This window comes from Aplidium turbinatum, chromosome 15 (genome assembly GCF_918807975.1).
Source record: "Aplidium turbinatum chromosome 15, kaAplTurb1.1, whole genome shotgun sequence".
Classification (NCBI taxonomy): Eukaryota; Metazoa; Chordata; class Ascidiacea; order Aplousobranchia; family Polyclinidae; genus Aplidium; species Aplidium turbinatum.
Genome location: NC_137486.1, coordinates 20037074 through 20064249, shown reverse-complemented (window position 1 = coordinate 20064249; position 27176 = coordinate 20037074). Strand labels below are relative to the sequence as shown.

The following is a 27176-nucleotide window of genomic DNA, read 5'->3' as shown; positions in this document are numbered from 1 at the left end:
ATTCGTTGTTTGTAGACGTTGAATGCTTGACAGTGCGAGTGAGACCACAAAAATGAAGGAAGGACTATCGTACTTTGAGACCTTGGCATGGCTTGTAGTGAATTGTCGCTATTGAAGGAAATGCAAGAACATAGCTTCCTGTGTGGAATCAAAGTTTGTGAAATACGACTTGATTGTTTGCGTGGTGCAGATATGGTTTGAGTTAACAACTTCGTATGATGCACACGTCCTTCCAAAATATGTCAGGTATTTGTTTACGTGCTTCAACAGTAAAGTCGTGTGTGATTTTTCGTCTTCATTTTACCCGAAAAACCATTCATTAGTTTTGGAAAGTTTATACAACGTGCTTGAGAGCATCCTGGCTAGTGATCCATGGGGGGGGGGACAAACCTACCCTTGTGAATTACGCTCACGGCTATTGGTCAAAAACTGTGGCGACAACCATTTTTATTTTGGAAGACTGAAACCTGTAGACTTTCAATTATCAAAAAAATTTTCAGCGATTTACACTTATACTGCAGATGTTGCTCCTCAAAAAGTCTTCGCAGATTACTAATATAGCCTCAACACTTAGAACAACAAACCGAGAAATCTTTCACTACTGCAAATCGCACAATTCTATTGAAAGTTGCTGTAATCTGCAAGGCGCCTGTCTGTACAAAATGTAAACGTTACAAGACGTCAAAACGACAAAAAATTAATACTAGTTTATCTTACTGGGAAGTCTATTTTCAAATATTTGCTTTTCGTGACCAACTAACTAACTTCACATTTTGTTTCATTGTATTTTGGTGGTGCTAAATGACGTCACAAAATCAAAGAGCTACCTCAAATAGAAGAAAATCCCCACCACCACTTTGGAGTGCTGCAGTAAACATTCTTGTTATACACACGCAGCACCAAACAACAAATGTTCAGTGATGTCAACTACTGACTTTCTGCAAGCGTTCTTAGCGGATTACCTGTCTGCTTTGAAGATTTTAAAACCAGTAAATCACTCTGCCACTCTGTACTAAAAGGCACTTGTCCAGCATTGCTTTAATAACAGTCTCATCAAAAGCGTGCGGTTTATAAAACTCTGTTAGTTTTGCTGCCGTCACCACTTTGTAGTTTGTACAGACGATTACTTGGCATCCGAATAACAGTGTGGAGCCATATTTAGTCTTCGTTTGACAACCGGGGAGTTGGTTAACCCAAATATAGATCTAATTTACTGGTGCTGATAGAAAACTTGGCTTCGATTGACACGGCGTGTACATCCTGCTATTTGTTTCAAGATAAGTGAAGAATAGATGCGCTAAAATATCTTCACTTGCTTGTTTATGAAACGTATCTTGATATAGGTTAGTTTCCTCAAAAACTAAAAAGTAAGTAAAAATGTATGATGGTGAAACTGATAAATATGTCAAGGATGTCTACAGTGAAAGAATCTGTTCCGAATTAAGCATTTATGTCTATAAATTTACCGTTATTTGATGTTGAATGAGCGTCTCAAGCTTTTTATTTTTACTCCCACCTTTTGTGAACAAGATTATATCTTGACTTCTCGCCCTGATTGTTTTATTTGTATTTGGTATCAAGTTTGAGGGGTTTACTGGCTGGCTCGCTGCTGATTTCTTTTGTTTCTTCACAGTTTCGTTTCCCATGGGTATAAGCTCAAGTGAACTAGTTTAAGAAAAAAAACTTTTGTGTCTTATATTTGAACGTAATTGATGCCACGAAAACCGAAGAAAAATGTTGAAAGGTGTGGACTCTACAGAATTCCTGGCATTGTGCTGAATTCGCTTGTTTTGCAAAAAGTTCAAATTCAGTCATGAGATATATGACCTTTTAGAAACACCAGCTCATTTCTCAACGATTTGCTGTTGATCACCATACGACGTAGTTTTTGCCTTGTTTCAACATCTAGTAACTTATAACAAAGTAAAAAAGGAACTTTTTCCTGGCTGTGACAACTTTATTGCTGTGACGATTAAATCACTTGTGAATGATATTACAAAGAATCCAATTGTAAGTTTCAATTTACAGGTCACTGCCATCATCACTCCACGTTAAATTAGATTTGGTTGCTCTTAAAATTTCCAAGAAAATCTGTCCTTTCTAGCACTAGTTGCAACGTTCATCTGATGAAAGTGAAAGTAACAACAAACAGATTGATTTATTGCTTCACTGACGTTTCGCGCACCATGACAATGCGCATCTTCAGAGCGAATAATATACAACATAAAATTTATTGTCATTGTCTTGGTGCCCGAAACGTCAGTGAAGCAATAAATCAACCTGTTTGTTGTTACTTTCACTTTCATCAGATGAACATTGCAACTAGTACTAGAAACGAGAATTTTCCTGATGAACACCCAAACTTTAAAGTATTCAGCAAAATCTGTCCTGTTGTGATGTACAGTATTTTCATAGATCAACAAAACTATCGCAGTCCATATTTTATCACCAATTTTAAATTTCGCATTTACAGTATTTCATGAACATAATTATATTACACTACTATTCTCTGCGTACTTTTAATTAAATTTCGTTACTCCTAAAATACCAAAGAAAATTTGTCCTGTTGTTAAAAATGAAGTATTTTTCAGATATCAAAAAAACTATTACAGTCTAGTCTGTATTCTACCACCAGACACTACTATTTTCTGTATACAGTATACTCATAGTCATATACCATTATTTTATTCTACTGTGCATTTAGTAATGTCACTTTAGCCTCATTCTCTGCAAGAATATCCTTGAGAGGCAAAACTTGCGAATATGGGAACTGGAAAACGCAAGATATGTTACAGCTTCAGGTTTCTGTTTTCACTTTGCCGAATACGGTAACAAATTGCACGAACACAATGATGTCCTATGGAAGATGATGATGTCCTGTATATGAGCATGTTTGTCTCCATAACTATATGAATCCAAGTAGCCCACATCCTTCTGTCAAATTATTCTAAAAACGTTTATAAACGTGCTCAATTCTGTTCTATTTTGTGCGCAGGCACGTGCAACTTCTATTGCTGGGCAACAAAACAAAAGCAAGATTTTAATATCTGGAAGCTACTTTTACTGATGCAATTTTAAAGTTGAAGATTTGTCATTTATCTTAGTTAAAAATTAGGCTTGGTGATAAAATTGCACCCTCATTGCTAAAATACTCGTTTACAAATGTCTCTTCATACGTATTTTGTCCTGACTCTGTGCTTGAATGAGTGAAAAATAGTTGCTCACGGGTATCTGAACAACTATTACGTAATTCTTCAAGCTTTTTTCTTCTTTCGTGTCTATTTCAAACAGAATCACTAGGTTCTCGCAAAGCTACAATCAGGGGAAATAAATCACTAGGTATGGCACAAATTGTTTTGTATGCCGCTGGCGCTGTGCTTTTGCGCTAACAATTCTAGGACCCAGTACAGATACTGTACTGCAGACTCGTGCATTGTGCTTCTTTCACTGTGAACAGCTTTGATTATGACGTCGTTTTCGCGCCTTTCATTGTCCCTGCATCGTTTGAAATGATGGAAGTCGTGACACCATTTGCTCTTTTGCCAATTGTCTGTAGATCAATCCATTGTCTCCGTCTAAGCTTTCAATCGTTTCTACCCGTTTGTGTAGCGACGCTGTTGCGGTTTCTAATCCGTTATCACTTTTGCGAGTTATTGTTGGGAAGGTAATCTCTTGTCTGAGTTGTTATGTCGTCATAAATACTTTTATAACGCCCTCAGATAATGACGAAACTAATTCAGCATTCTTTGAATTTTGTTAACATTGATTCAACGCTGCTTTGCGCTACAGTCCAGTGGTAAGAATGATTTCATATCCCTGTTGGTGAGGAGAAACTACTTCGATTACTCGTGCTGAAGGCACTTCTGAGGGTTTTCGTTGTTGCATGGGAGCACGTTGAAAGAGCTTGCCTTGTTATTCGCGGTTATATTTTTGAATAATTTATAGCTCAATTTGATGTGATGCGAATTATTCTGCCAACTTGTTCTCTGACTTGACAGCTTACACGCAAGGAAATTAACTTCACAGGTTGGTGACGAAAACGACTTTTGAAATTTTTTTGTTTCCTTTATGATTTCACTGGCTAAACGTTTCATGTCATTTTCCTGAGCGATCTCAGTGCTTGTCATTGTCTTTTGGTACTGACAAGGCATAGGAGTTTTTCCAAACAGGAGGCTTAGTTTCGATGTAGTTTCAATCAACTGCATGCCGTTTATAGATTGTTTGACTGGAAACTTGCTTACCGTAATATAAGTTTGGAAACCGCTTAATGGCTTGAAATATTTTTTGTAGCTTTTTATGTATAAAAAATCTGCGAAACTATTATTTTACAAGAGAGGAAACTAAAACACTTGTCATAATGTACCTTATTTCGATCAAGACATCTGCAGCTGATTCTTTTAATAACTCGTATAGTTTATTCAACTTTCATGTACCAAAAAGTATGACGCTTTACGTTTGACTTGCACTATCTAATCTTGCTGTTGCGCCAGTTTAACCTAATATCATTTAGTGCTGTTTATATCGCTCGGATTACACAAAAAATCTGGATGAACTATGAATTTAGGTCGTCAGTGTTTTGCTCGTTTCACACTTCACTGAAGGACCTTTTCGCTTGAGTGGTTTCCAATAACGGCCATGACGACCCTTAGGTTCAATGTACACCCTTGTCAACTGCATGCTTCCTTTTTAGGTCACTAATACAATCCCTTCAGTTTTGCTGCACGAGCAAATAACTGACGTCTTTGTCACTTTATCTCAATCTCACTTGCAGATCAAGTTACCTTCGAACTAAACAAATGCATTTGTTTGCATCGACTTAACGTTGGAATTTTAGTAAAAGCATTGGACTTCACAAGGCTCAGATTTCATTCAAATGGTTCAGAACACTGTCATCAACTTTCAAGGTTTCTTTTTATGCAGTTTGTTTGCATCAGATCCACATCAATATTTTCAAAAAAGACGTTCTCACCGAGCCGCTGTACGTTTAAGCACTCAAGTTTTACAAATATCCCTTGAAATGTGATTGGAATCAGTGACATATTTGAAAGTGAGTAATCCCTCACAGTTGACTGAGCTTATGACTTGCAGTTGAGAAGGTAATGGGTTACGCCCCACCATTGGGTATTGCAAGAATGATAAACGGTTGCTTTCTCAGCTTTAGGTATTTCAACATGATTTGGCTTTGGCCGAGAGTTTTTTTTTCATGTGTTTTGCAAAGTTTGTTCAATGTGAAGTGACCCATATCAGTGGCCAGTAACAGTTCAGATTTTTCGAAACGAATATTTCTTGGTCGAAACGACTAAAATTCTTCACCTAACCGAAACGAAACAAGCCATTTTGAAATTGTGAATCAAAGTTGCTTGTTTTTTGAAAAAACAAAACCAAAACTAAGAGTTTTACATCAAAATGTTTTATAAATTCGATGTATTTTCATTTTGAGCAGCTTTTCTTAGTTTCTTTGTGAAACGACCATTTATTAGGGTTTCATGAACTAAGAAACGAAGTAGGCTACATCTGCAAAACACAAGCCATAAATATAAAACGAACAAAGTCAGTCAGTTTTACACAATCAGAACAAGCAACAAAAAGTCCCTTAAACAGTTAAAGGGAACCATCGTAGAAAGTATTTTTAAATAATTCTGAACGATTTTTAAATCATTTTAAATGGTTCTGAACTCTTGCAGATAAAAAGTATGTTGTTGGCAAATGGCCGTTTTATAACCGTTTTCTAAACACTTGAAATCAATGTAAACACAAAAATCTGATTAGCAATTGCAGCTCTGTACCGTTCAACTTGAAAACTTGTGCACCTGCAAATTAAAATACTTTGCCAGTGAGTCGCACATGTGTTAGCGATCATATAAATATTTACACGCGTAACAAGATATTCTTAAGAGTTTGTGGACGGTAATTATCGAACTGTAAATCAACCGACGTGAAAAACGAAGTCGCGACGCACCAGCCTTCTCTGTGTACCAACAAAGTCGACGACCTTTGTAGGTTTTTAATTATGATCTTCTGGAAAGTTGTAGGCTTATGCAAAATCTTTCTCGTCATTAGTAATATCTGGGTGTGATGTCATTATCTATATAGTTTGAGATACGTCACTATTTTACAACAAGTACAACTTTTGTACGACAAAGCAGTGGATGTCAACAAGAACAGTTTAGAAACAAGGCTGTGAAGAATTTTGAACTTATTGCCATCGAATAGCATTGGCTCCACAATGTTGCATCACACTTTGCACTTTGGTGCAGCAGGCCATGACTTAGGACTAAGTGGTGCCAAGTTTGCATAGAGAGGCGTAGTTCCAAAGGGCCCGGGGGTTATATTTTTGGTTCAGGTGTCGTTCAGACGCAAAATGTCAGGAAAAAGATTTCTACTCTTTAATATATTCAACCTAACCTTTGCGTTGGATGTGGTTACCCTCATATCTAAGGTTATGGATAAAGTTGTTCGAAAAGTAACTCTATTGCATTGCTTTTCATTTCCATTGTTGCTGTGTTGACTCAAATTTTTCTACACCTTTTGCTATTTGCAGATTGACTTCATCAAACAAGAGTTATCAACTAGCTAAAAACAAGGTTGAAGTATATTAACCCTTCAAAGACAGATTATTATCGGTTTCGTCCGTTTAATCTACTTCTGCCAACATTATAGCTCACGTAAAATGCATAGCCCAAGATGTTTTGTCTTATTGTGTTCAAACTCACCGCTTTCTCTGCGCTCGGTATCAAGACTTCGACTACTCGTCAAGTGAATACTGTACTGAAAAAGGCTCGTGAGTCGTGACCGCTAAATACGTACTGCAAAGCACCTTCATTGTGGCGCAAATTACTTAAAAAAGTCATACTGTCCACGTCACGTCATTACAACCACTTATACCTTCGCAATCAAGCTTAATAAGGTTTCTTCACTGATGGCTAAAACTTCCAAAACCACATTCTCACATATTACTTCTTAATTACCTCCTTTCTACAACAATCTCACTAAATAAATCGGGTAAGTACCCAGTCAGCAAATCTGTCGGTTTTTACATTGATTCGTTGCTTGCGAACATCGAACGGCATTTTACAGTTGCGGATTCACTTCCTCCAATAAGCAAGTACAAAGGTTGGTGTAATTAGCATTGTCCTGCATAGGCTAGGTTGCATGTGTTTTTGTTGCAATTCTAGTATTCACATCACGCTTACAACAGGCTTTGGTAAAACTTTTAAGAAAAATACTGAATTCGACTAAAAGTCTACTGAAATCTTGAAATGTAAAAAATAATTGAATTTTTTTTACTTTTGAAGTTGGGACTCCAATCTGTTAATTGTTTGATATTAAATTATTTATAATCGCGTATTATTTATAATGAACGTTATTTATAATCGCGTATCCAGAAAATTAGTCATTGTAAACCATTGATTCAACATTTGCAGACGTGACATCAAAGTAAAAAGAACTGATTTTTTGGCTGGGTGCTTTGTCATAAATTGGTTTTTATCTATTTTTGTTCTCGTTTGCTTTTCTTGTAGGTTCTGTTCTTTGGTTTATATTTTGCTGATGATGCTGTTATGAAACGAAATTGTATCTATCTTGGTTAGTACACAAAATCAATCATATTTTTGCGGTTTCCAGTGCAAAATCAAGCCTGGGTGTTCAGAGTTTCGAAAACAAAACCACCCAGTTAGCTAATCAGTACTTTTTACGTTGGTTCAACATCTGCGGACGTCATGTGGGGAAATTTCACGCCATCTGGCATCAACTAATATAAAACCTGATTTGTTCGAATGCACTTCTTTTTTCTTTCGTAACCTCGTTCATCTTTGGTAGCTTCGTTTATCTTTGGTAACTTCGTTTATTGTCATCAGTCGTCATCATTATCATCCGGTTCCTTTCTTTAGTCGAGAGTTGAAAGCAGTTAAGCGCCAAATCGGTTTGTTATGAGATTTTATATTCAAACTCTGCGCTATTCTTGGCGCTGTTAGTGCAAGTTTTTGGCGGTCTGCCCTTATTTCGTTTCTCATTCAATTTCTCTTCTAGCGTTACTATACACAGAATTAATTTGGATCATGTGGTCAAACATCGCTAAATCGACCTTATTTGACGCAGCAAAGTTGGTCAAATTAACGGGTCTTGACTGCATAGTTAAGTGTCTTCTGCTAACTTCCTTATACGCAACTGAAAACAGCCATAAATCATACTAAGATGGAGAGTTCAACTGCACTTCTTCCTCTCCACTCTGTCTGACTTGTTTCGATAAACATTTTAGTGACAATCAGTCCAGTCCCGAAAATTGGAAAAAAACGCTTTGTCACGAGACAGTGCATTCTTAAGATGGCATTTGACGCAACTAGAAATCTTGCAAAACTTCAAACTCTTCTCTCGTGCTAACAAGCTGCAAAGAATTGCTTTGATAGTCTGTACGCCAAGCATTTTAAACTATCTATCTTTCACCTTCTTAACACGCAACTTCAAGGTGTGTGCAGCAATAACCATTTAAATGAGGAACTTACCTTGCACTTAACAATGAGGTAAAACCGCTGTACAGTTTTTGTGACCTTGAACCTGTAATTGCGAATGCCAAGTCAAAAGCATTATTGCACCACTCAAACCTTCATGTATTTTGTTAATGTTTAATGATGTTCGCCATGGCGTTGGTAACATTTTACTTGGATACTGTGCAGTAGCCACAGATGACGCCCCAATGAAACAAGAAACAGGTTTGCCCAATCAATTAGGCAAGTAATTCCTCTTAAAAATTATGATTGAATGGAACGATCAAAGACGCGGTAGGCCTACATTTGCACAATAAAAATATAAGTCTTCAACTTTATCTGGAAAAATTGTTTTCCGATCTGATGTGATGGAATTTGCTTTCCATTAATTTCCCTTTCAGTCTCGACAAATTTATTTAGAGTCACCAAAGGACCACTTGGAACAAACAAAGTGCTCTTATCTCTACCCACTTGCTTTGATGACGTGTTAGCATCTGATTGGACAAGATCAAGCCTTCTGTTAATAATTGACTTTTTGTTGTTGTGTTGCTCGCTCCACACGAAGGCTAACTGACCATGGAAAGGCGTATGCCTGCATTGGCGTTGTTTTCCGAACATCTGGTTGCTTTGTTTCAATTTTTTTATACGTACAATCTCTTTCTCATTGCAGTAAGTGGAGTCAGTTATGGTGAAGTTCTTTCTGCCTACGCAAAAGGAATTTTACATTGAATGAACTAAACAAAACTTGAAACGTTTGGAACTATATTTGAGCTGAAAGGTTCTGGTTGTGACGAAATAAAATCTTCTGACCTTAATTGGATTTCTCAGTGACATTAAAATGCTTACACTGTCATCTGTCTATTTCTGTCGACTGTAATTTCTCATTTATTTGATCACTTACACCGTAAACTGAAGATTTATAGTTCAATTGCTTAACTGTCTTTATTGGATTGAGGCTATCAAGCTCTCTTGATTGTTACTGACGCAAACGAAGCTCACACTGTCCTTCTATGACATTAATAGCAGGCGGCTACACTTTCAACTCTTTGTACTTTAAATGTTAAGTTGTTGTCTTCTTTGATAGAAACCACAGCACGCGGTAGACGAGTTTATGACTTATAGCCATTTAAGTTATCATGTGCCGACTAACTGCAGCTATCTTGCTTTTCTTTCACTTGCACAGTTTATGAATTAATCGTCGTTTGTATGCAGGAACTGTAAGTTGCAAATGCAATGATTGAAAGCATGGCACATTCTATTCTGGTGCATGTAAAGTGAACTATCAAGTCCAAAAAAAAACGAACTATTTTTTAACTTAAACGCGTGTTGAACAATCGCATTTCCTTTGTAGCCCTCTGCGTATTTCTCTGATTCAATTTGTTTGCACAATTTGCATGTGTCTGTAGATCTAAAAGTTCTTGGTCATTAGAATATTTACGTCATTGTGGCTATTGAAGATTCCATATTATTATTAATTTACTTACATTTTTCTGAAAAAGGAAAAAGGCATAACAATTTGGAAATTTTCTTTTATTGTCGCACTTGATTCCAAGCATTGACTGCCTCTTGAACGTCTCAACGTCTGCAGACGTGAAAGACTGCAAACGTTAAATCAATGCAAAAACGGTGGATTTTGCAGTCTGGGATGTAGTTATGAGAATGGCTAATGGCAGCAACGACCATAAATCATTAAAACTTTTGCTTCGTGTGCATTCCTTTTAGGTAGGTGCAACAGCATTTGTTTTTCCTGCTCAGAAAGTATTTTTGTTCACTGATGATTACGTCCTTTCTCTTGTCGGGAATCCTAACATTCAAATTCTTGCTTCCGCTTCACCTGACCAAACGTTCTGCCAAATGAAGCATTCTGTTTGCTTTTCTAACCTTAACAAAACTTTCTATATCAGGTTTCTACCCAGACAGAAAGTCAGTCAACGTCTGAAGACGTTGAATCAATGTAAAAAAGGACTGATTTGCTGTTTGTGTAGTTTTTGGAATAGAAAAACAATTTTATTTGATTGTTGATTGTATTTTAGTTGAAAATACCTTTTTTCCGTTGGTTAAGAATTTGATTATAATTATTTATTGTTTCCGTATGTAAATTGTTTCAGGACAAAGCAAGTCGGACATAATTCTACCGCTACAATTAACGCTTGTATGAGTTGACAAATTTCTTTATAATCAGTTTGAACCAGTAGTTTTCTGTTTCTCGCTATGAAATCAGAGCAAATTGTTTTCATCATATAAAGCTTCCAAGTGTTTGGAATAATGTATTCACGGCCCTTGACTTCCCTCACCAATCTCCCCAGGCAGCAAATCAACCGTCTGCAGACGTTGAATCAGTGTAAAAAAAACGGTTGGTTTGCTGCCTGGGTCGTGCGGTTTTATGAGCTCACAATAAAATCGCAAAGTGGCATTGTGCAGAACAACAATTGCGGCATTGTTTTTTACTTACAATTGCTGAGACAATCTGTGCATAAATGCAGTCATTTCCAAGTGGTGATTTACTTCTGTCAATTATAATAATGTGTGATCAGCCAGCTCCAATTGTCCTCAAGTCACATGGTTGTCACTTGCAACTAAATTTCCGTGCTAGTCAGGAAAGGTTTGATGTATGCAAGTGCGGTAGAACATTTGTTGCAACCTCAGGTCTGTCCATTTCACCAGCAAATCGGCTTTTTCACGCTGATTCAACGTCTGTAGACGAATCAACAGAGCAGGTGTGGTTTTCTCTTTGGATGACTAGTAATCCTAATGTGCGAGTGGTATTTTTATTTTTTACTGCATTTCTACAAATGTTTTAAATGAAAACATTTTCCTGTACACCAAGATCTCCATCTTACTCGAATGCAAAGTAGCTGTTTATTTTTACCAACAACGGTATGTAGGTACATAAAATCTACCTATTCAATCTTTCCCAGACCCGGGTCTGAACATTCCTGGTACCGGCACTACGATGTATGCGCTATTTCTGGCAAATATACACAGATACACGCGATGTATATAGCAATACACCAGTCGTGTACATTTTCGCATACAGCGCATGCACTAACAAAAAAATGTATAAACAACTAGCCAATACGATGGGACCAGCGCTTAATATAAATGTGGTTGTCAGGGTTACAGCTTCTTCTGTTTCACGATTTGCTGAATTTTCAAAGTCAACATTACACTTGACCTTTACAGTTTGGCTAGCTTTTGCCCAATTTCAGTCAGCTTTCTGTTTTGTCTAATGAATATGTTTACGTATAACTGCTCTGCTGTGGCGAACTCATTTTAACCTTTCTACCAAGACACCCATCTGCACTTCTTTGCAATCTACGCTCAATTGTGACATCACAGTGCTGAAATTATTTGTCCTAATTCTTGAGTTATATTTTTGTGCGCTATGTAACCATGTGTGTACCATTACATCTATATATTCTATGACGTAATAAAGTTTGAATATTGTACGCAACAAGTGCATACGTGGAAGGCAAAGTCATCTATTTTTAATACGACTATCGTCAAACTGCTTATCTCGAGTCTATAAATAACACTTTTGTTCCTAGGTTATTGGCTGCTCATCTGCGTGCTTTGGTATCGAACGGGCACACGCACTGGTGTAGCTGAAGATTAGGCCAGAGAAACAAACGAAACTAAAATGCGCTTATTTTCACACTAACACCTCATTTCTTATCTAAAATTAGGGCTGTTGAATTTCAAAAGACAAAGTATGTAGTAGTTTTGAAGTACTGTGTAGTGATTTTACGCAAATTTCCTTGGTTTTCTTCTGTTTTCAAATAAGTTTTTAATAATGAGTGTACAATTCCCTTTAGTTTTGTTTCGCAATTCCGTTTAGATATGGTTTCGAAATGAAATGGATGCACAAGAAAGTCTCAGATCACCAAACGCGGTGAAATTTAGAGTGGATCGATTTTCATAAGTTCATTTAGGTTGGTCTGGTGTTGCCTTGTTTCAAATTAATTGTCTTTGAAGGATCTTGTTCCATTTCGTTTGCACCATAAACTCATGCTTCTTTCAAACGCAAGTCACTCTAACACTGAACTGCTTCATTTGCTGCAAGCGAATTTAAGTTGAAATTTTTCGTGTCATCTTTGAAGCAAGTTCATGGATATGTCGCTTCATATGTGCACTTCCTTTGCTTGTTTGTTAAACAAACAGAACATGCGGTTTCACCAGAAGTCTGTGCTATGTAAACAACCCAGCGATAATGTCTTCTTCAGTTAACCGTTCACAATACCTCTTCTATTTCTTGTTCATGACCCTGACGTAATTTTCGGCTGTGCTAAGCGACAAACAGTGTTGCCATTCGGGTTTGTTGCTGGCATAGTTAGCAGATTGAATTGATAACAGTAGTATTTCTATGATTCATCGCTCCCCTTATAACTTTTGAGATATGTTGGCAAATGTTTGTTTAATTTTGTATCATGTTAAAGCTTTGGTAGATAGTTTGCTTTGTTGAACCATAGACAGACAACACAAAGTAACTTCAACGGGTCTAACATACTTATTGCATAAAGAAATATATATACTATATAAACAGACATATTAAAATAAACTCAAACGTTTTCGACACGTACTGGTGTCCCCATCAGGAATTTCTTTAAATCTGCAATATATAAAATGAGAATTATAACATTGGAATTATCTGACTTATCTTATAATTTTTATTTTATGTGTATTGCAGATTTAAAGTAATTCCTGATGAGGACACAAGTACGTGTCAAAAACGTTTGAGTTTATTTTAATTTCGTTATGTTTCCTTGTGCAATAAATATGTCAACCCGTTGAAGTTATTTCGTTTTGTTTGTCTTTGTATCATGTGTATGACGCTTTTGCCATACTAATAGACGAATCAATTTTGAGTGAACTAGCCTGCGTCCGCGAAAGCAGGAACTCGAAATCTCTCATAGCGACCGTGGAAGGATCGATCTGGCCGCATCTTCTCCGAGTTATGTATTAATTTGTCTAGGGCTGCATAGTTAGTGGTGAGAGCCCTAGTACGACATTCGAAAGGAAACGGGTTTGACATCGCTCAAGAGCATGCGGCTGTGCCTTCAGCAAGATATTTAATGGCATGCGTAAAGGTGGACATGACAAATGGCTTCCTTGCCTTCCCGATCTCGTCCACTTAATCTAAATCTTCAGCTACCGGGCGTTAGCTTGGATACCACGTCACCACGCTAATATGCATCCAAAAATCTTGTTCTGGAACGTGCGTCGATTGCATTTGATTTTGCTGCTTCAATTTTTTTGATACGACAAAATGAAAAGTTTTTTTATATGACCCGACCTGGAATCGAAACAAGACACACCAGAGGTAGGGTTGATAGCAGCAAGTTGTCGGCCATTGAATTAAGCACAATTATGACTTCTTTGTATTTGCATGAATTCTGTTGCAAAACTTTTATCACAAGCTGAGCATGTCTGAAATAAGATCCTTGCTACTTAACCCCGCGGCGATCGCGAGAATATAATTGCCGCTCAACAATGTGCAGTGCGCACTTTTGTATCTCGTTGAGGCTCACTGCGCATGTCATAATATTTGAAACATATTTGTGACGGTGTTTTGAAAGTTTGTGTTTCGATTCTTAAAATTTTCTCAACTGCAAAATCTGACAACCAGAAGTACCACGGTCACGTGACTTCACGATCCAATCAGAGGCGAGAACAATCCTTCCCCGTTTTTATTATTATTTCATCACAAAATGTCTGACGCTAAAAGTTTTGTGAAAACAAGCGTTTGTTTTTTTAACTTTTTACAAAACCGTTGACCCAACTCACTGTGTTGATTTTTTAAAGCACAAAGGGAGTTCTCAACCGATGACCAGCCCCACTTGAACTTTTCAACTCTGGCTTTTTGACCGGCCCACAATGACAAACCCATTGAGCCGTGTGGTCCACTTGTCCAATTTCGTCGAAGACGGCTGTCGGTGGATTTTCGGCCACTTAAACTTTCATCCGATATCTTGCTTCTATAAACACGATTAATTTTCTAACATAGTTTTGATACAGAAATAAAAAAATTAAAAGATTTTGTACCAGTAGTGTTGTTTTTTAAACTTTTATTCACTTTGTGTTTGTTTTTGTGTAAAATGTTTGCACAGTTTTCTGAGTTGTGCTACTTCCACATCATAGCTTACCAGTTTTCAGTAAACGAATCGAATGGCAACATGTGATCAGACACATACAGTAGAAAAATGAAAATTAGCGGAAACACGATCTGTTTGTGACGGTGGTCGGGCGGTACATGATGCTCTTGTGGCGATATCGGTTGCAAGAAGCTAAGCTTTTCTATTTCTATGCGCGTCGATGTGTGGCTGGCTTGTTGTGTTGTAGTGAAATCTGGAACACGTTTGCTCGCCCAAGCTAAGGGTCAAGAGTCACGTAAGGTAATAACCCAACACCTGGTCCCTAAACGGTACCCAGCCACTGTAACCGTTGACCAATCGAGCCATGCGCCTGACAGAAAGCTAGTGTCCTCACAAGCGACGACTAGTTCCTTTTTTGACATTTTTACGATGTGATTTGACGCTGAAACAGTGTGAAATAATGAGATTCTGCACCTTGACCTGCCTATTGAGGTGAAACGTTTCAGACTTCATTGACGACAGTTCATGTTTGCTGACGTCACACAAGCATTTGAGTAATTTTTCATTCGTGACAATATGCCGAAAAGTTAAATGTTTTTTGCTGCATTGTTGTAATCTACACGCCGTGATGTGAAAACTTGTACACTTTTTTCTTTTTTGTCTCTGTGCAAATATAAAGTCCTTCCCATCAATGAGATCTCTGGTTAAGCCACGTCCGTGTGGTTTCAGTAGTTCTCGAACCGGTGTCCTTTCTACCGTCTGGCAGACTCTATCACTTTTCCTGTATTTTAAAATCTTGTTTTTAGATAGGGTCCGATGGCAGAGCAAGGAGTATTTATTCTACGTGGTTGATTTCGATGTTTCAACTTTTTCGATTTGGTCTTTATGACTTTACCATAAGGTCGTAATGTCCCAGGATTTCCTTTTAGTTGTCGCTTTCCTTGTCTGAAAGGAAATGAGCAATGTCTTCACGTCAGTATTTGTGACCTCACAACAGAAACTATTGGCATGATTGTAAGTGTTAATTGAACATACGAATATAAAAATTTACAAAGAAGCTTTTCAATTAAAAATGACTTTATTTATTATTTTATTGGCTTTGCAGCAACAAGTGTTGTCAAATGAGTGGCGACTAACCTAACGGTTTAAAAACATCGAATTTGCTCGACTTTGCTCGTACAAGCGTGTAACGTATGTGACCATGCTTGGCAATGTGTCTTTCTTATTCGTGTTTTTTGTTTCTAAAAGTTGTAGATAATTCTGTTTTGAATTGTTCAAGTCAGGTGCTGCAAACTTGCAATTAAACTTGCTCGTGATACTTTCCCACGCTTTACACAAGTACGGTTTTTCGCTTTGATGTCAGTTGGCACACTGCTTCTTGCTGCATAGCCGAGTGGTGAAAGCCCTGGCTGTGGCGTGTGGCAAGACATTTATTAATTAATGGCATGCCGTCGATTACGGAGTCACGCCCCCATAGCCTTTGATTTTTCTCTCATGATTATGGACGGCACGCTGCTCTAGAGAGAAATGCCTACTAACCTCCTTCGGAATGGCCCGTTTCGGTGAGTCCGATCCCTTAACGGGGGATTTTTTCAATTTTTTTTTAAATTATCGGGTACCGTAGCCTAATTATCATTGCCGTTTTAGGGTTAGGGGTTTGGGGTTAGGGATAGGGGTTAGAGGTTAGGAACTCACCGAATCGGACTCACCGAATAGTAGCAGACCCACCCTCTTTAGAGCTATGGCTTGTTGAGCTGATGAAGCTCATTAGAGACTCATAGTGACCAACCATTTGACCGTAATTCTAAAAACGTATGGAGTTTGGACACCACCGTGTGTTTACAACTGAGGGAAGTCTAATTTACATTGTCTGTTCGGTATTCGGTCTTCCTGCATAAAGGCAGCCATATTTGCATTAATTTTTTTTCTTTGGATCTTTTTTATTTAAGCACTTCAGAGCAAAAGTGTTGCATGTTGAGATTCAAGCTCGTGCGAGCACTGAAGCCTTTCGCATGTCTCGCAATTGTCCATTTTACATCGTTTTAGCAAACGTTTTCGGTAGGCGTGGCTAAGGCATCCTGTTGCAATATAAAATACTTAGAGCAAAGCTCTGTGGTTGAAATCGTTTCGACGTAATGTTGGTTGAAATATCTACAGAATGTTTAGTTTTAAGTTCGAACATGTCACTGATTTCTCATTGTCACACATGATGGAGTGCAATGCTGTGCTATTATATCATGGAGGAACCAGTTGTTTGAAACATTTGTACATTGAAGTATGCGACAAATATATGTTTGTTGTTCCTACGTCTTTATAGTCTTTGAATTGCTGGTTGCATTCTATCAATTGTTGCTTTGTGACGTCAGAGAAGCCTCGCGCCTGGCCGCTGTTCTTGATAAGAATCGCTGACGACTTTCAAGAGTGAGGTTGTAAAAGTGCCCCATAAAAATAACCAAAAGTGCAAAGTGAAATGGCTCACAAGCCTTTTCAGTATTTTTACGTTTAATTTTTGTCTGTTCTAAAGTTCGGTTTATTAAAAATCTTATCTGGCTGTCACTTCTATGAAGGGTGGTAAAAGTAGATAGTTTGCAGTAAGTTTTGCAAATAATGTTCTCACTTTAAATTTGTCGTTATCGTTTGCAATTTGATTCCATTCCTTATCAGATCATCACGGAACGAAAAAGATTTATTGATAGGAATCAACATCGTCAGCTGTCATACATCCACAGCACTTTAAGCATTTGCACACCGCTGGGTAACATTCCTTTACGATGATAGTTTTCGCCAGCCACAGAGATAATGCGATGAACATTCTGGCTATGTCCATATCTGATTTGAGCTGGAAACTATTAATTTGCGTGACAGTTGTCAATTGCATTCCATATACTAAGCTGCTTTTAAACAAACAGCAAACCACTTTGTTCAAAGATGTTCTACGGTTGTTTGTACAAAATTTACCTGTAAGCTGCTCACCACCTGAAAGATTATCGCATTAATATTTGTTATTGGCTTCAAAAAACTTGTAATATTTCCTTGTTGGTGGCGGTTTGATGGCCAACTTCATCGTGTTCAAGCTCCAACTTTAGCACGAGTTTCAAGATATCCACTAATACCGAGTGCAAAAGTCGTGTTTGTCGTTCCGTTCATTCACGCTGACCACATTCGTGAAAATCAGAGGCTCACGTGACAAACTTGTTCATTCTTCTGTATGTTACCATGGTCCTCTCAAACCTCGCAACCATCGGAGCACTCGCTGGGATTCGATGGACTGGTATTGTAGTGATGGGCCGCAGATGGTCGTCAAATATTTTGTTTTTGCCACTGACGTGTCCGGAAAATCTAAGAAACGGGAAAGTAGTAAAACCGTGTGAGGATTAAACGTTAAGAAGTGCGTAAACGATTTGCTTGAGTTTTGGCTGCAACGTGCATCTGTGGTTGGCACGGTCACAAAACCAAATAAAAGCAACTATAGTTTGATATTTTTCCGTCACCCTGACGTTACGGGTCCCGCTGAGCATGCGCGATCAAAATTTAAAGCAGCAACCGTTGCAAAGTTCACGTTAGAACGATTTATCTATGAAAACTTTTGATGACTTTTAGCGACTTGACATTAATTTTTTTTTTTGTTTCTCGCCAGTCGAGTGTAACAAGAATTGACAGTGAGCAGTCATCAACCTTGTGCTGACGCCAAGAAAATCCATCCTTCTGAACATTGAGCTTCTTTTCAGAATGAAACCGATTCGTCTGCAACCAGTTCTTCAGCGCCATCTACCGACGACAATTTCGAGACTATGGTCCTCATGAGAATGAAGCGGGAACAGGAACGAAGACGAGTCCTCGCACAAGAACTGGGCAATGATGACAGATGACCAACCTGAAGGTCTATTGTGATTTTAATCTTTTTCTAGCTTACTTTTGCACAAGCTTCTATGACTTCAATGAATATTCATCTTCATACATTGTATTCCATTTTCTCGAATTTCAGTATCAGAGCTGTCCAATTATCTGCTGACAAGAGAAAACTTTTGCGGGTCCAGCGGTGGTTAACAGTGAACATTTTCAATTGTACGCACTTCAGTAATGTTGATTACCAGTTGCCATTATTAGCCACTACTTTCTTTACCACTCTCAATGCTCAGACACGTCATAATGGATTGCTTGGTTGAATATTCAAATATAACAATGCCTGCGTGGTGAATGTATTTTTGTTCAAACACAAACGTGCAGCTGTTCCTTCCGCTATAAAGCGAACCAATTGTTGCATCGGGCTAACCGGGTGTTGTAGGATTTTAGGTGTTTCTTAACATTACAAAATCAGTTTAAGGAAACGGTACTGTGCCATCCTATCTGTTACTTTGCTCTTCTTTCTGTCTTTATTACTGGCACACTCATTGATCATCGTCTTTTAAGCAGGATGAAAGCAACTCGATTGGGTTCGCAACGGGAATCAGAATTGCACTCAAGATGAGGACGTTGGCACAAATTTGAAGATCTCCACACGATATCTCTTCAACGTTTTGACCAGGGAGTCAACCTGGGATTGGCCCCGGCTTACGTTCGTGCCGAATCTAGTCTTTTTTTAGTTTCAAAATTACATGCCTGGCTTATTTCTACCTCTCGTAGGTCGGCAAGCATGCACTGCAATTTACCGACATGTTGTAGCGTGTTGGAACTGTCAAATTATCGTGTTTGAATTCCCAGATACCAACGCGTGTTGTTATATTGTTATGTTACAAACTTTTGTACTACAACTCGTGCTTTCGAAACATTGCCTTATCGTTTCATGAAGTCAGCAAGATAGGTGCCATTTGAATACGACCGATGTCTCCAACCAAAAAAGCTAACGCACGGATAACCAAGCGTAGCCAAGGAAAATAGTTCATAACTAAGCTGTAAGACTATAGTTCTGTAAAAAGCTGCAAAACAGCAAATCAACACAATCATACTTTATCAGATTATTCGTCCCATTTCTATTAAACAGTATCAGTAGGCTACATAGAACAGTTTAAGATAATCTTTAAGATATCAATCGACAATATTTATTTATTAACCTACTGTACAATACAGTTGATGTTCAACAGGCACTAAAATAGATTTAATCCAAATCCGATCATTTTGGCTGCTGTGTAGTGTGTATGGCTTGAACGGTGAATAAGATTTGTCTTTTTGCAAGCGATCAAAGTGCAAGTCATTGTGCATGAAGCTGGTAGGTATAAACTATTGTGCCGTCATATTTTGACATTTTCTTATTTTTAAAAATTGATAAGGCCTCCATTATTTTAAGAATGCAAAAGAGGTCCGCCATATAAAAAATAGTTTCAGGACCACTGGTTTGGACGAAGCAGCGTTTTGAGCTCACCAAGTTTGATGTGATTGAAGATGCCTATAAAACTAAACTACTTTTTGATTATAAGTTAAATTGAGAATTAATAATGTTAAAGCAACTTTACAAGTTTTCACAGTCGTCATTATCGACAAGAAAATTATTTAAAACTTTGAATTTATAGTTATTTGAAATGTAAATCAAAAGTCGAGATTTGTTTATATTGAATGTGGGAATCTTTATTGTCGGATTGAGAAAGCTCATTTGAGAGCTTAACCCAGGCAGTTGCGCATGGGTTTAACCTAGGCTTGTAGAAGCTTTGTGCCACTGACGCAGGCCCGGTCACATAATTTGACAAATTGAAGTTTTCGATTTTATTTGAAGTGTTATCTGGTAATTACTCCATCCATAAATGCCGCTGAATCGACAGCGGTCCTGAAAGTGCGTTGCTTAAGTGCAATACCCCCAAAGTCGAAACAGCTTGATCGGGCAGTTTCTTTGTTCATCAATTCAGGTGCTTAACTAACTGAGCTGTAAAAAGGTAGGGAACGTGATTGTCATTGAAATCGATTTCATTCTTTGGGTTGTAAAGGTGACTGGTTCGCATAAAATATAAAACACCACCAAACAGCAAAATCCGCCATTTTCAGACGTCTGTAGACGTTGAATCAATGTAAATATGACGGATCTTGCTGCCTGGGTAGTTATTAGGCTACCATACTAGCCTACTATATAATTAGACAAAGTAAGCTATCTGTTAATTCGAACAACCAAAAGCATTGCAGTATGTGCACAGTTGTTGTGCAAAGTTATTGGTCGAGGGTTTGACACAGTTTCTAGTCACAGCTTGATTCAGGACAACAAGCATTGATTCAAACAACGAAGAGTAGATTATTATCTACCAATTGTCTTACGTGCCAGTTTAGTAGACCTTGTGTGAACTCAGTTACATCAATTTTTTTAGGTTAGACGCAGCACGATCACAAAATTAAACCTCTCTTTACACAAAGTAAGTAGACAAGAGTTAATTACAACTCAAAGCTTTGGCTGGCCACAATTATGTTTCTGTCCCCAATTAAAGGTTTTACCGTTCTCTTCGGTTGCTTCCGCATAAGATAGGATACGTAGCAGACGTTTGAAAACCAAGCTACATGTAAAAAGATTTATTATCTGCCTTCCTCAGAAATAGACAAATGGTTTCTAGCAAGTTAGCTACATTCTAACGGATTAGTTCTTTGGTTACTGGAACTGAGAGAAGTTTGTTGCAAAGCTTGTGCGGAGTGATTTTGAGTTCTGGATGCTTGCAATAAGTTTGAGATTCCTGAGCTGAAAAGTCGAGTTATCTTTCTCAAGTCAATTTTATGATAAGAATTTTAAGTCAAGGCTGCTATAAAAACTAAATCGCAATGTTTCAGCGACATTGTCGGCAGCAGTGGCCGAGTGGTTAGCGCGTTGGGCTCGCAGACGAGAGCCTGCATGTTCGACTCCAGCCACCCGCACTTGCTGTTGTGTCTCTGGGCAAGAACTTTACGATAATTGCCTCTACCCAGTGATCGATTTCGAGTAATGGGTAGTACCAAATTGAAGTCATAAGTAGAGTAGACAACCTGAAACAGACATTGCAGTCGGAAGGCGTAGGCTACACCGATGCATAGCGCTCTCAAGTCCGCTTTCCCGCAATGCAGGATAAAGATAATAATAAATTCAGGTTGCATTGATTGAAACAAAACCAAGCTGGAATGCAATTGCTGAGCTAAATCGACATTACGGGCTCACTATAGGCCTAACCTACAATCTTATTTAATTTTATTTTTATTTATACTTTTTTAGAAACTCTGTTGGTTAGACTAGCAATAGGCTACCTTTGCTGCGCCATGGTCAAAGCCAGTAGCAAATCTAGAAAACAATTTGGGAGCACCAAAGTTCAGTTTAACTTAAAATATTTTCAGCATTATAGCCTAATAGAGTAAATACCGTAATGAAAGTAATAAATTTATGAAGAAAGGGGTCCGCAAACTTGTGGAAAATTTTGCTTTCCTCAAACTTATCGCTATTTGATTTGACGTCAAAAATGCATTTATTTGAAACGCGCTAGGCCTATTTCTATTTGTATAGGCTATTTATCCATAGCAATATCCCCAATCAAAGCCACAGTATTCTTGTAAACGCTTGCTTTAAAAGCTTTGGTTTAATGATGAGGAATAACGTTCAAAACTATTTTGTTGACAACAAAAGAGGCCTATTTCTATTTGTATAGGCTATTTATCCATAGCAATATCCCCAATCAAAGCCACAGTATTCTTGTAAACGCTTGCTTTAAAAGCTTTGGTTTAATGATGAAAAATAACGTTCAAAACTATTTTGTTGACAACATAAGAACGTAGGTCCATCCTAATTCCTCACTGAATTGTTTATATTTTGACAAGGTTGTGAGCAATTATCGTTATAGTATAGTTCGAGAAGATCAATCATTCATTTTATTTTTCGTCATTAACGCGTCCAGAACAAACAAAAAATAGCCTGCTACTATAATATTACAATAGTCTAAATACCAGCACGTCAATGAACGAAAAAAGGTGGACCTTTAAGATTTTAGAAATTTGTTCTGCTTACAAGCTTTATGTACGGTACCTACCATAAGTAGGCTAAAAGAGGATTTTTATATTGGCTACCAGCTCCCTTTGATGTTTGATTCGTCATTGGTTGAAGCTGGCTTGTTATGACTTTCTTATAGGCTATTAATTTTTGTACCTTGTGCCTGGTTGTTTGCAGAGGTGGGCAGTAACTAGTTAAAAAAGTAACTAGTTACATAACTAGTTACTTTTTGAGTAACTGTAACTGTAACTTCGTTACTTTTTTGAAAAAGTAACGATAAGCGGTAACTAGCTACTATTTTATCGTTTTTCAACAGTTACTAGTTACAGTTACTTGATTTCCCAAACAAAAATTGGTCGTTTGTTTTTCAGTTTATGGCAGTTTTTTTGTGGTGGTCAAATTATTTGTTTGGAAGAGATTATAGGCATTTGGCGACAAGAAGCGAGGTTGTGTACAGAAAGGAGCTGTGTAAACTGCGAGATAGGATTTTGCGGTGTACCAGCGACAGAAAGGAGGCCGCGTAAACTGCGAGGTAGGATTTTACAGTGTTCTATACGGATTGATGTCTGTGACGCCACAATCCGTTGTTTGTTCCCCCACTAAGCTGTCTGTTTTTAGAAATTTCAGCTTCTCCTTTTTTGTAAAGCGATTCTTTTTTTGTAGATTTTGGTTATATAGCTTTGAACACAGGTAGACGCGGTAGTCAGTAGTGGAAAATCAATATGGATTAGTTTTTGTCTAAAGTATCAGAGACTGAAACAAACCCCACTGGTAATGCCACCAATATGCCAATATCTGGACATTCTGCAATCAGAAGAGAAGGCATATATGGGCATGACGAGGAAAAGACTACAAGAACTTCGAAACAGCGACAAGGTGGCTGTCTGCCTGCCATTACAACCCGATTGTTGAAATCTTTGGAAAACAGATTTGGCCATGTTTTTGATGATAGTGACTGCCAGTTAGCTGCTGCTTTTCACCCACAATTCCGACTTTCTTGGCTTTACAAGGGTGAAGAAATTAAGACGCCTCTACATCCCTAAATTGTTAACCTATTACAGAACCACAGCAATTTCAACATCGACGATGCAGCAAGCAACAGCGACACTGATGTTGACAGGCATGCAACAGATGACTTTTTTGCTCTGTTATTTGAAAACACAAAATAAAAGGAAGTTAGTGCCGCAAAAATTTTAAATGAATTTTTTGAACGTAACCCAACAAAGGCAGTTGCGTCTGATGCATTCCCCAATGAAGCCATGAGGCGTTTGTTCTTGCGTTCGCCCCGTTAGCTCAGTGGTTACGCGTCGGGCTCAAGATCACGCGGCGCTGGTTCGACTCTCGGGGTGTGCGCTTGAGCAACGCATTTCAGGACTGCTCTCCATTCAGCGGCACCTAGTGAATGGAATAATTTCTCCGCAACAACACTTCAACAATCGGAAAACTTCACTCTGCCAATCTCGGTAACCGGCCCTGCGTCAAGAGCCTCTACAAGTATGCGAACAAGTATCAGGAATAACCTATCAAAGCAACATTCTTTACCAAGCAACTAAATTCGAAATACTCCTGGCAGTAGGCTACTGAATCTGCAATGGTAAAGTGGAGCTACAACACTGCCCCAGTTGCATCTATATGTGGCACCAACCCCCAAACAGCGGATCATCTTCTTGTGTGTCCTCAGCTTTTACCCAGTGCAGCAGTAGGCTAAGTGAGACTTTTCAATATAAAAAATCCGTCGCAAAAGAATGTGTCGATCTGTGGTGTATCCGTGTATCAACCAGGTTTTGAAGACTTGATAGAAGAAATTCAAAACTAAACTAAGAAATTTTGCATCAAAGCATTATGGCTCTAAAATTGAAATATTTTTGCGTCAACAGTCAACACATATCACAGATATCCATCTAATTTTTTAAGAGCATGTGCTTTACACTTTGTTCTTCAAAGATTACAAGCTAAATGGGTTTGAAACAAAATTATGTTGAAGCGGAACATAGCCTACTTTTGTTCATATTTTACTCAAATTTTGTTTGTTTTGATTTTATTTTGCTTCTATCATACACCAGTTCTGCTACTTTTGGACTAGTTTTTAATTGCAGCCAGGCTGGAAAATATGTGGCAACACTGCTTACAAGCAAGAACTTCACATTTTCGTAGTTCACAACCTCAGAAAGTGGTTTAATAGAAGTGATAAAGTAAGATTTGTGTAGAGCCTGTTGTGGATCTTTCAGCCAGGGAAGGAAAACTTGAGAGCTCTTGCCTGGAGTAATATCTACTTTATAATAGGCTGATGATGATTGTCAATGTTTTGAAGCCTAGTGAAATGAGGCACTTTTAGCTGATTCAAAGCAGCATTTAAGATTCTTTGTAATGGTTTTATCCCAAGTTCAACCGGTTGATTACAGATCATTAACAGACAAATTGTTGTAATTGGTCAAAATCATATATCTGGTAATCTTTTATTTTACTCTAATGGTCAGAAATAGAAGCTGATGTACAAGTCTCTGCCCTGATAAAAAGTATTATGACATCCATGGCCACCTGTAGAGGTGGCCTGATTTGTCACATTTTGCAAATTTTGATTACAGCTACTGCTAGTGTTTGACTGACATTTTCTGAGATTTTTTTACTTTTAGCTGTCTCCTAATGATACAAAAGCTTTTTGTTGCTTTAGGGATGCAATAGCAAATGAGAAAAATAAGTTGAAAAATGCTGAATCAGACTGTTATTGAAAAATTAACAGTCTGACTAAAATCTTCGAAATCAAATTTTCTTTGTTTTTCAACATCTGAGGATGTTAAAACCTGTTTTGTCATCTGGGGAAAACAGTAAAGAAAGCGTAAAAATATCCTGTAATTTAAAAAAAAAAAAATTATTTAAACATTTGCCCAAAGTTAAAAAAATCTGGAAATTTCTGCAAAATGTGTCAAATCAGGTCTTATCTTTAGGTAGCCATGTGACATCATAGACAGCAATCGACGAAGACACATGGGTTGAATTGTGAACAGTAAAGCGAAGGTAAAGTAGTTTCAGCCTAGGCCTACATGTTTTGTTGATTCCTGTCTATAACATCATGGTGTTTTTTACCAAGCCGGAGACTTGTACACCAGCTCCCAAAAATAAACTGAACTACTGTAGTGAAGCAGTCTTGAACCTTCTGTCTTTTGAATACACAACTATTACTGTCACTGCAAAAAAATTATTTGTTCTGTGGTTTAGAAAAACTACAAACATCAGTGTCTCTAAGTTCACTTAGATTTCAAAGTAACATAGTTGCAAACGGTTTAGAGGTCAGAAAGTTGATTGTTGGTGCGCGAAAACAGCAGTGTAGAAACAACAGACATGCAAACCATACACACAAAGTCATACAAGACAGCACACCAGGAAGCCTTGAAATAACTGCAAGGTTTTCAAGTTGAGGCCCCTTTTAGCATTCTTTAGGTGAACAATATGTATAAGGTATAAGTTCGCACACTTTTGTCACCTCACCAAGATTAGAAAAAGTGATGAATTAGGCGAACCAACAAAACCAGATTTAGTTCAAATGATAGGGCCTAATTCTTTAATTTAGGTTTTGATTGCTCTCAATATTTAGGTTTAGAACATAATGATGTGGGACAAACTTCTTCCTGTTTGTTTAAATACTTACAAGTCATCACTTGTTTGTGCGGCAAAGTTGTCTACAACTGCAAGTGTTGCATATAATAAATGGGATTATCGGAAAAAGTGGATTACTTCAGAAGAATGGCCCAAAGCTAAATCTGGAGAAGAAGACATGCCATGGCTACCTAGTTTACCTCGCCGAAACCATCCTAATAACTGGACACAAGAAAAGGCTTATTTTGGAATGTACGATAATTTAGCTATATTGGGAAATGATGTTACAATAGAGCAAAAAATGTTTTGTCGTGGTCCAGCATATGTACGAGCATTTCGTGGCAATGAGTTACAAAGATTAATTCGGAAGCGTCGAAGGCTTGGAATGCGTATGCATGCTGAAGATCTGCATACTATTAACAAAACTATTCATTATTTAGATACACTGGAAAATCGAAGAAAAAAACACACTCATGGCTAATTATAATTCAAAGCCGTGATCATGTTTGGTTTTACATCTTTCTACATGGTTGATAAAAAATGGTTTGTAATGAAAGATAAAGTATCCATGTAAATGCCAAACGTTTTACTTTGAAATGTCATCTGTTGCAATATACACATCATTGTATCTTTAAACTAATACAATAAATTGTTGATTTCAATTGTATAGTCCAGCCTTTCTACTGTAATGAACTAGTTGTTGGCAGATTCACAACTAAGTAGCCTACTGACTATTTGTATTCCAGTGTATTTTTACTGCAAAAATGTAGTTCATTAGTTAGCCTTTGAATATATTTGTGATATCTGTGGTTCTAAATCAGTACTTTGCAGTATTTACAATAAAGTTAACTGTCACTCTACTTTCCTAGATACTATTATCAGTTATCACAATTCTGAATGTAACTGTTGTAGTAAAAGGCAATTTTTTGTCCAACCTCACTGAGTCACTCAAGTCATTCAATTCAAACACTCATTTGTTGCAGAAGTTTTTCTTTGCTTGATATTACATATTCATTTGGCAAATTATCAACTGTTTATTTGTGATGGTTTTGTCATATTAATGTTAAAGCGTCTCTTATGTTTGCTTTT

General features: G+C 37.6%; 1 protein-coding gene across 2 annotated transcripts in view; it reads left to right on the top strand.

The window, feature by feature from the left end:
- LOC145784614 (dnaJ homolog subfamily C member 17-like) overlaps positions 1 to 19961 on the top strand; it is a 63592-nt gene extending 43631 nt beyond the window's left edge. Inside the window, exons 10-11 of one of the 2 annotated variants that reach the window (XM_082596477.1) lie at positions 18304 to 18455; positions 18989 to 19961. In XM_082596477.1, the coding sequence (XP_082452603.1) occupies positions 18304 to 18444 (141 nt within the window). In that variant the 3' untranslated portion in view covers positions 18445 to 18455; positions 18989 to 19961. Of the gene's footprint in view, positions 1 to 18303; positions 18456 to 18985 lie in introns of both variants that reach the window. The other variant, XM_082596478.1, reaches the window with a different exon arrangement.
- The last annotated feature ends 7215 nt before the right edge of the window (positions 19962 to 27176 follow it).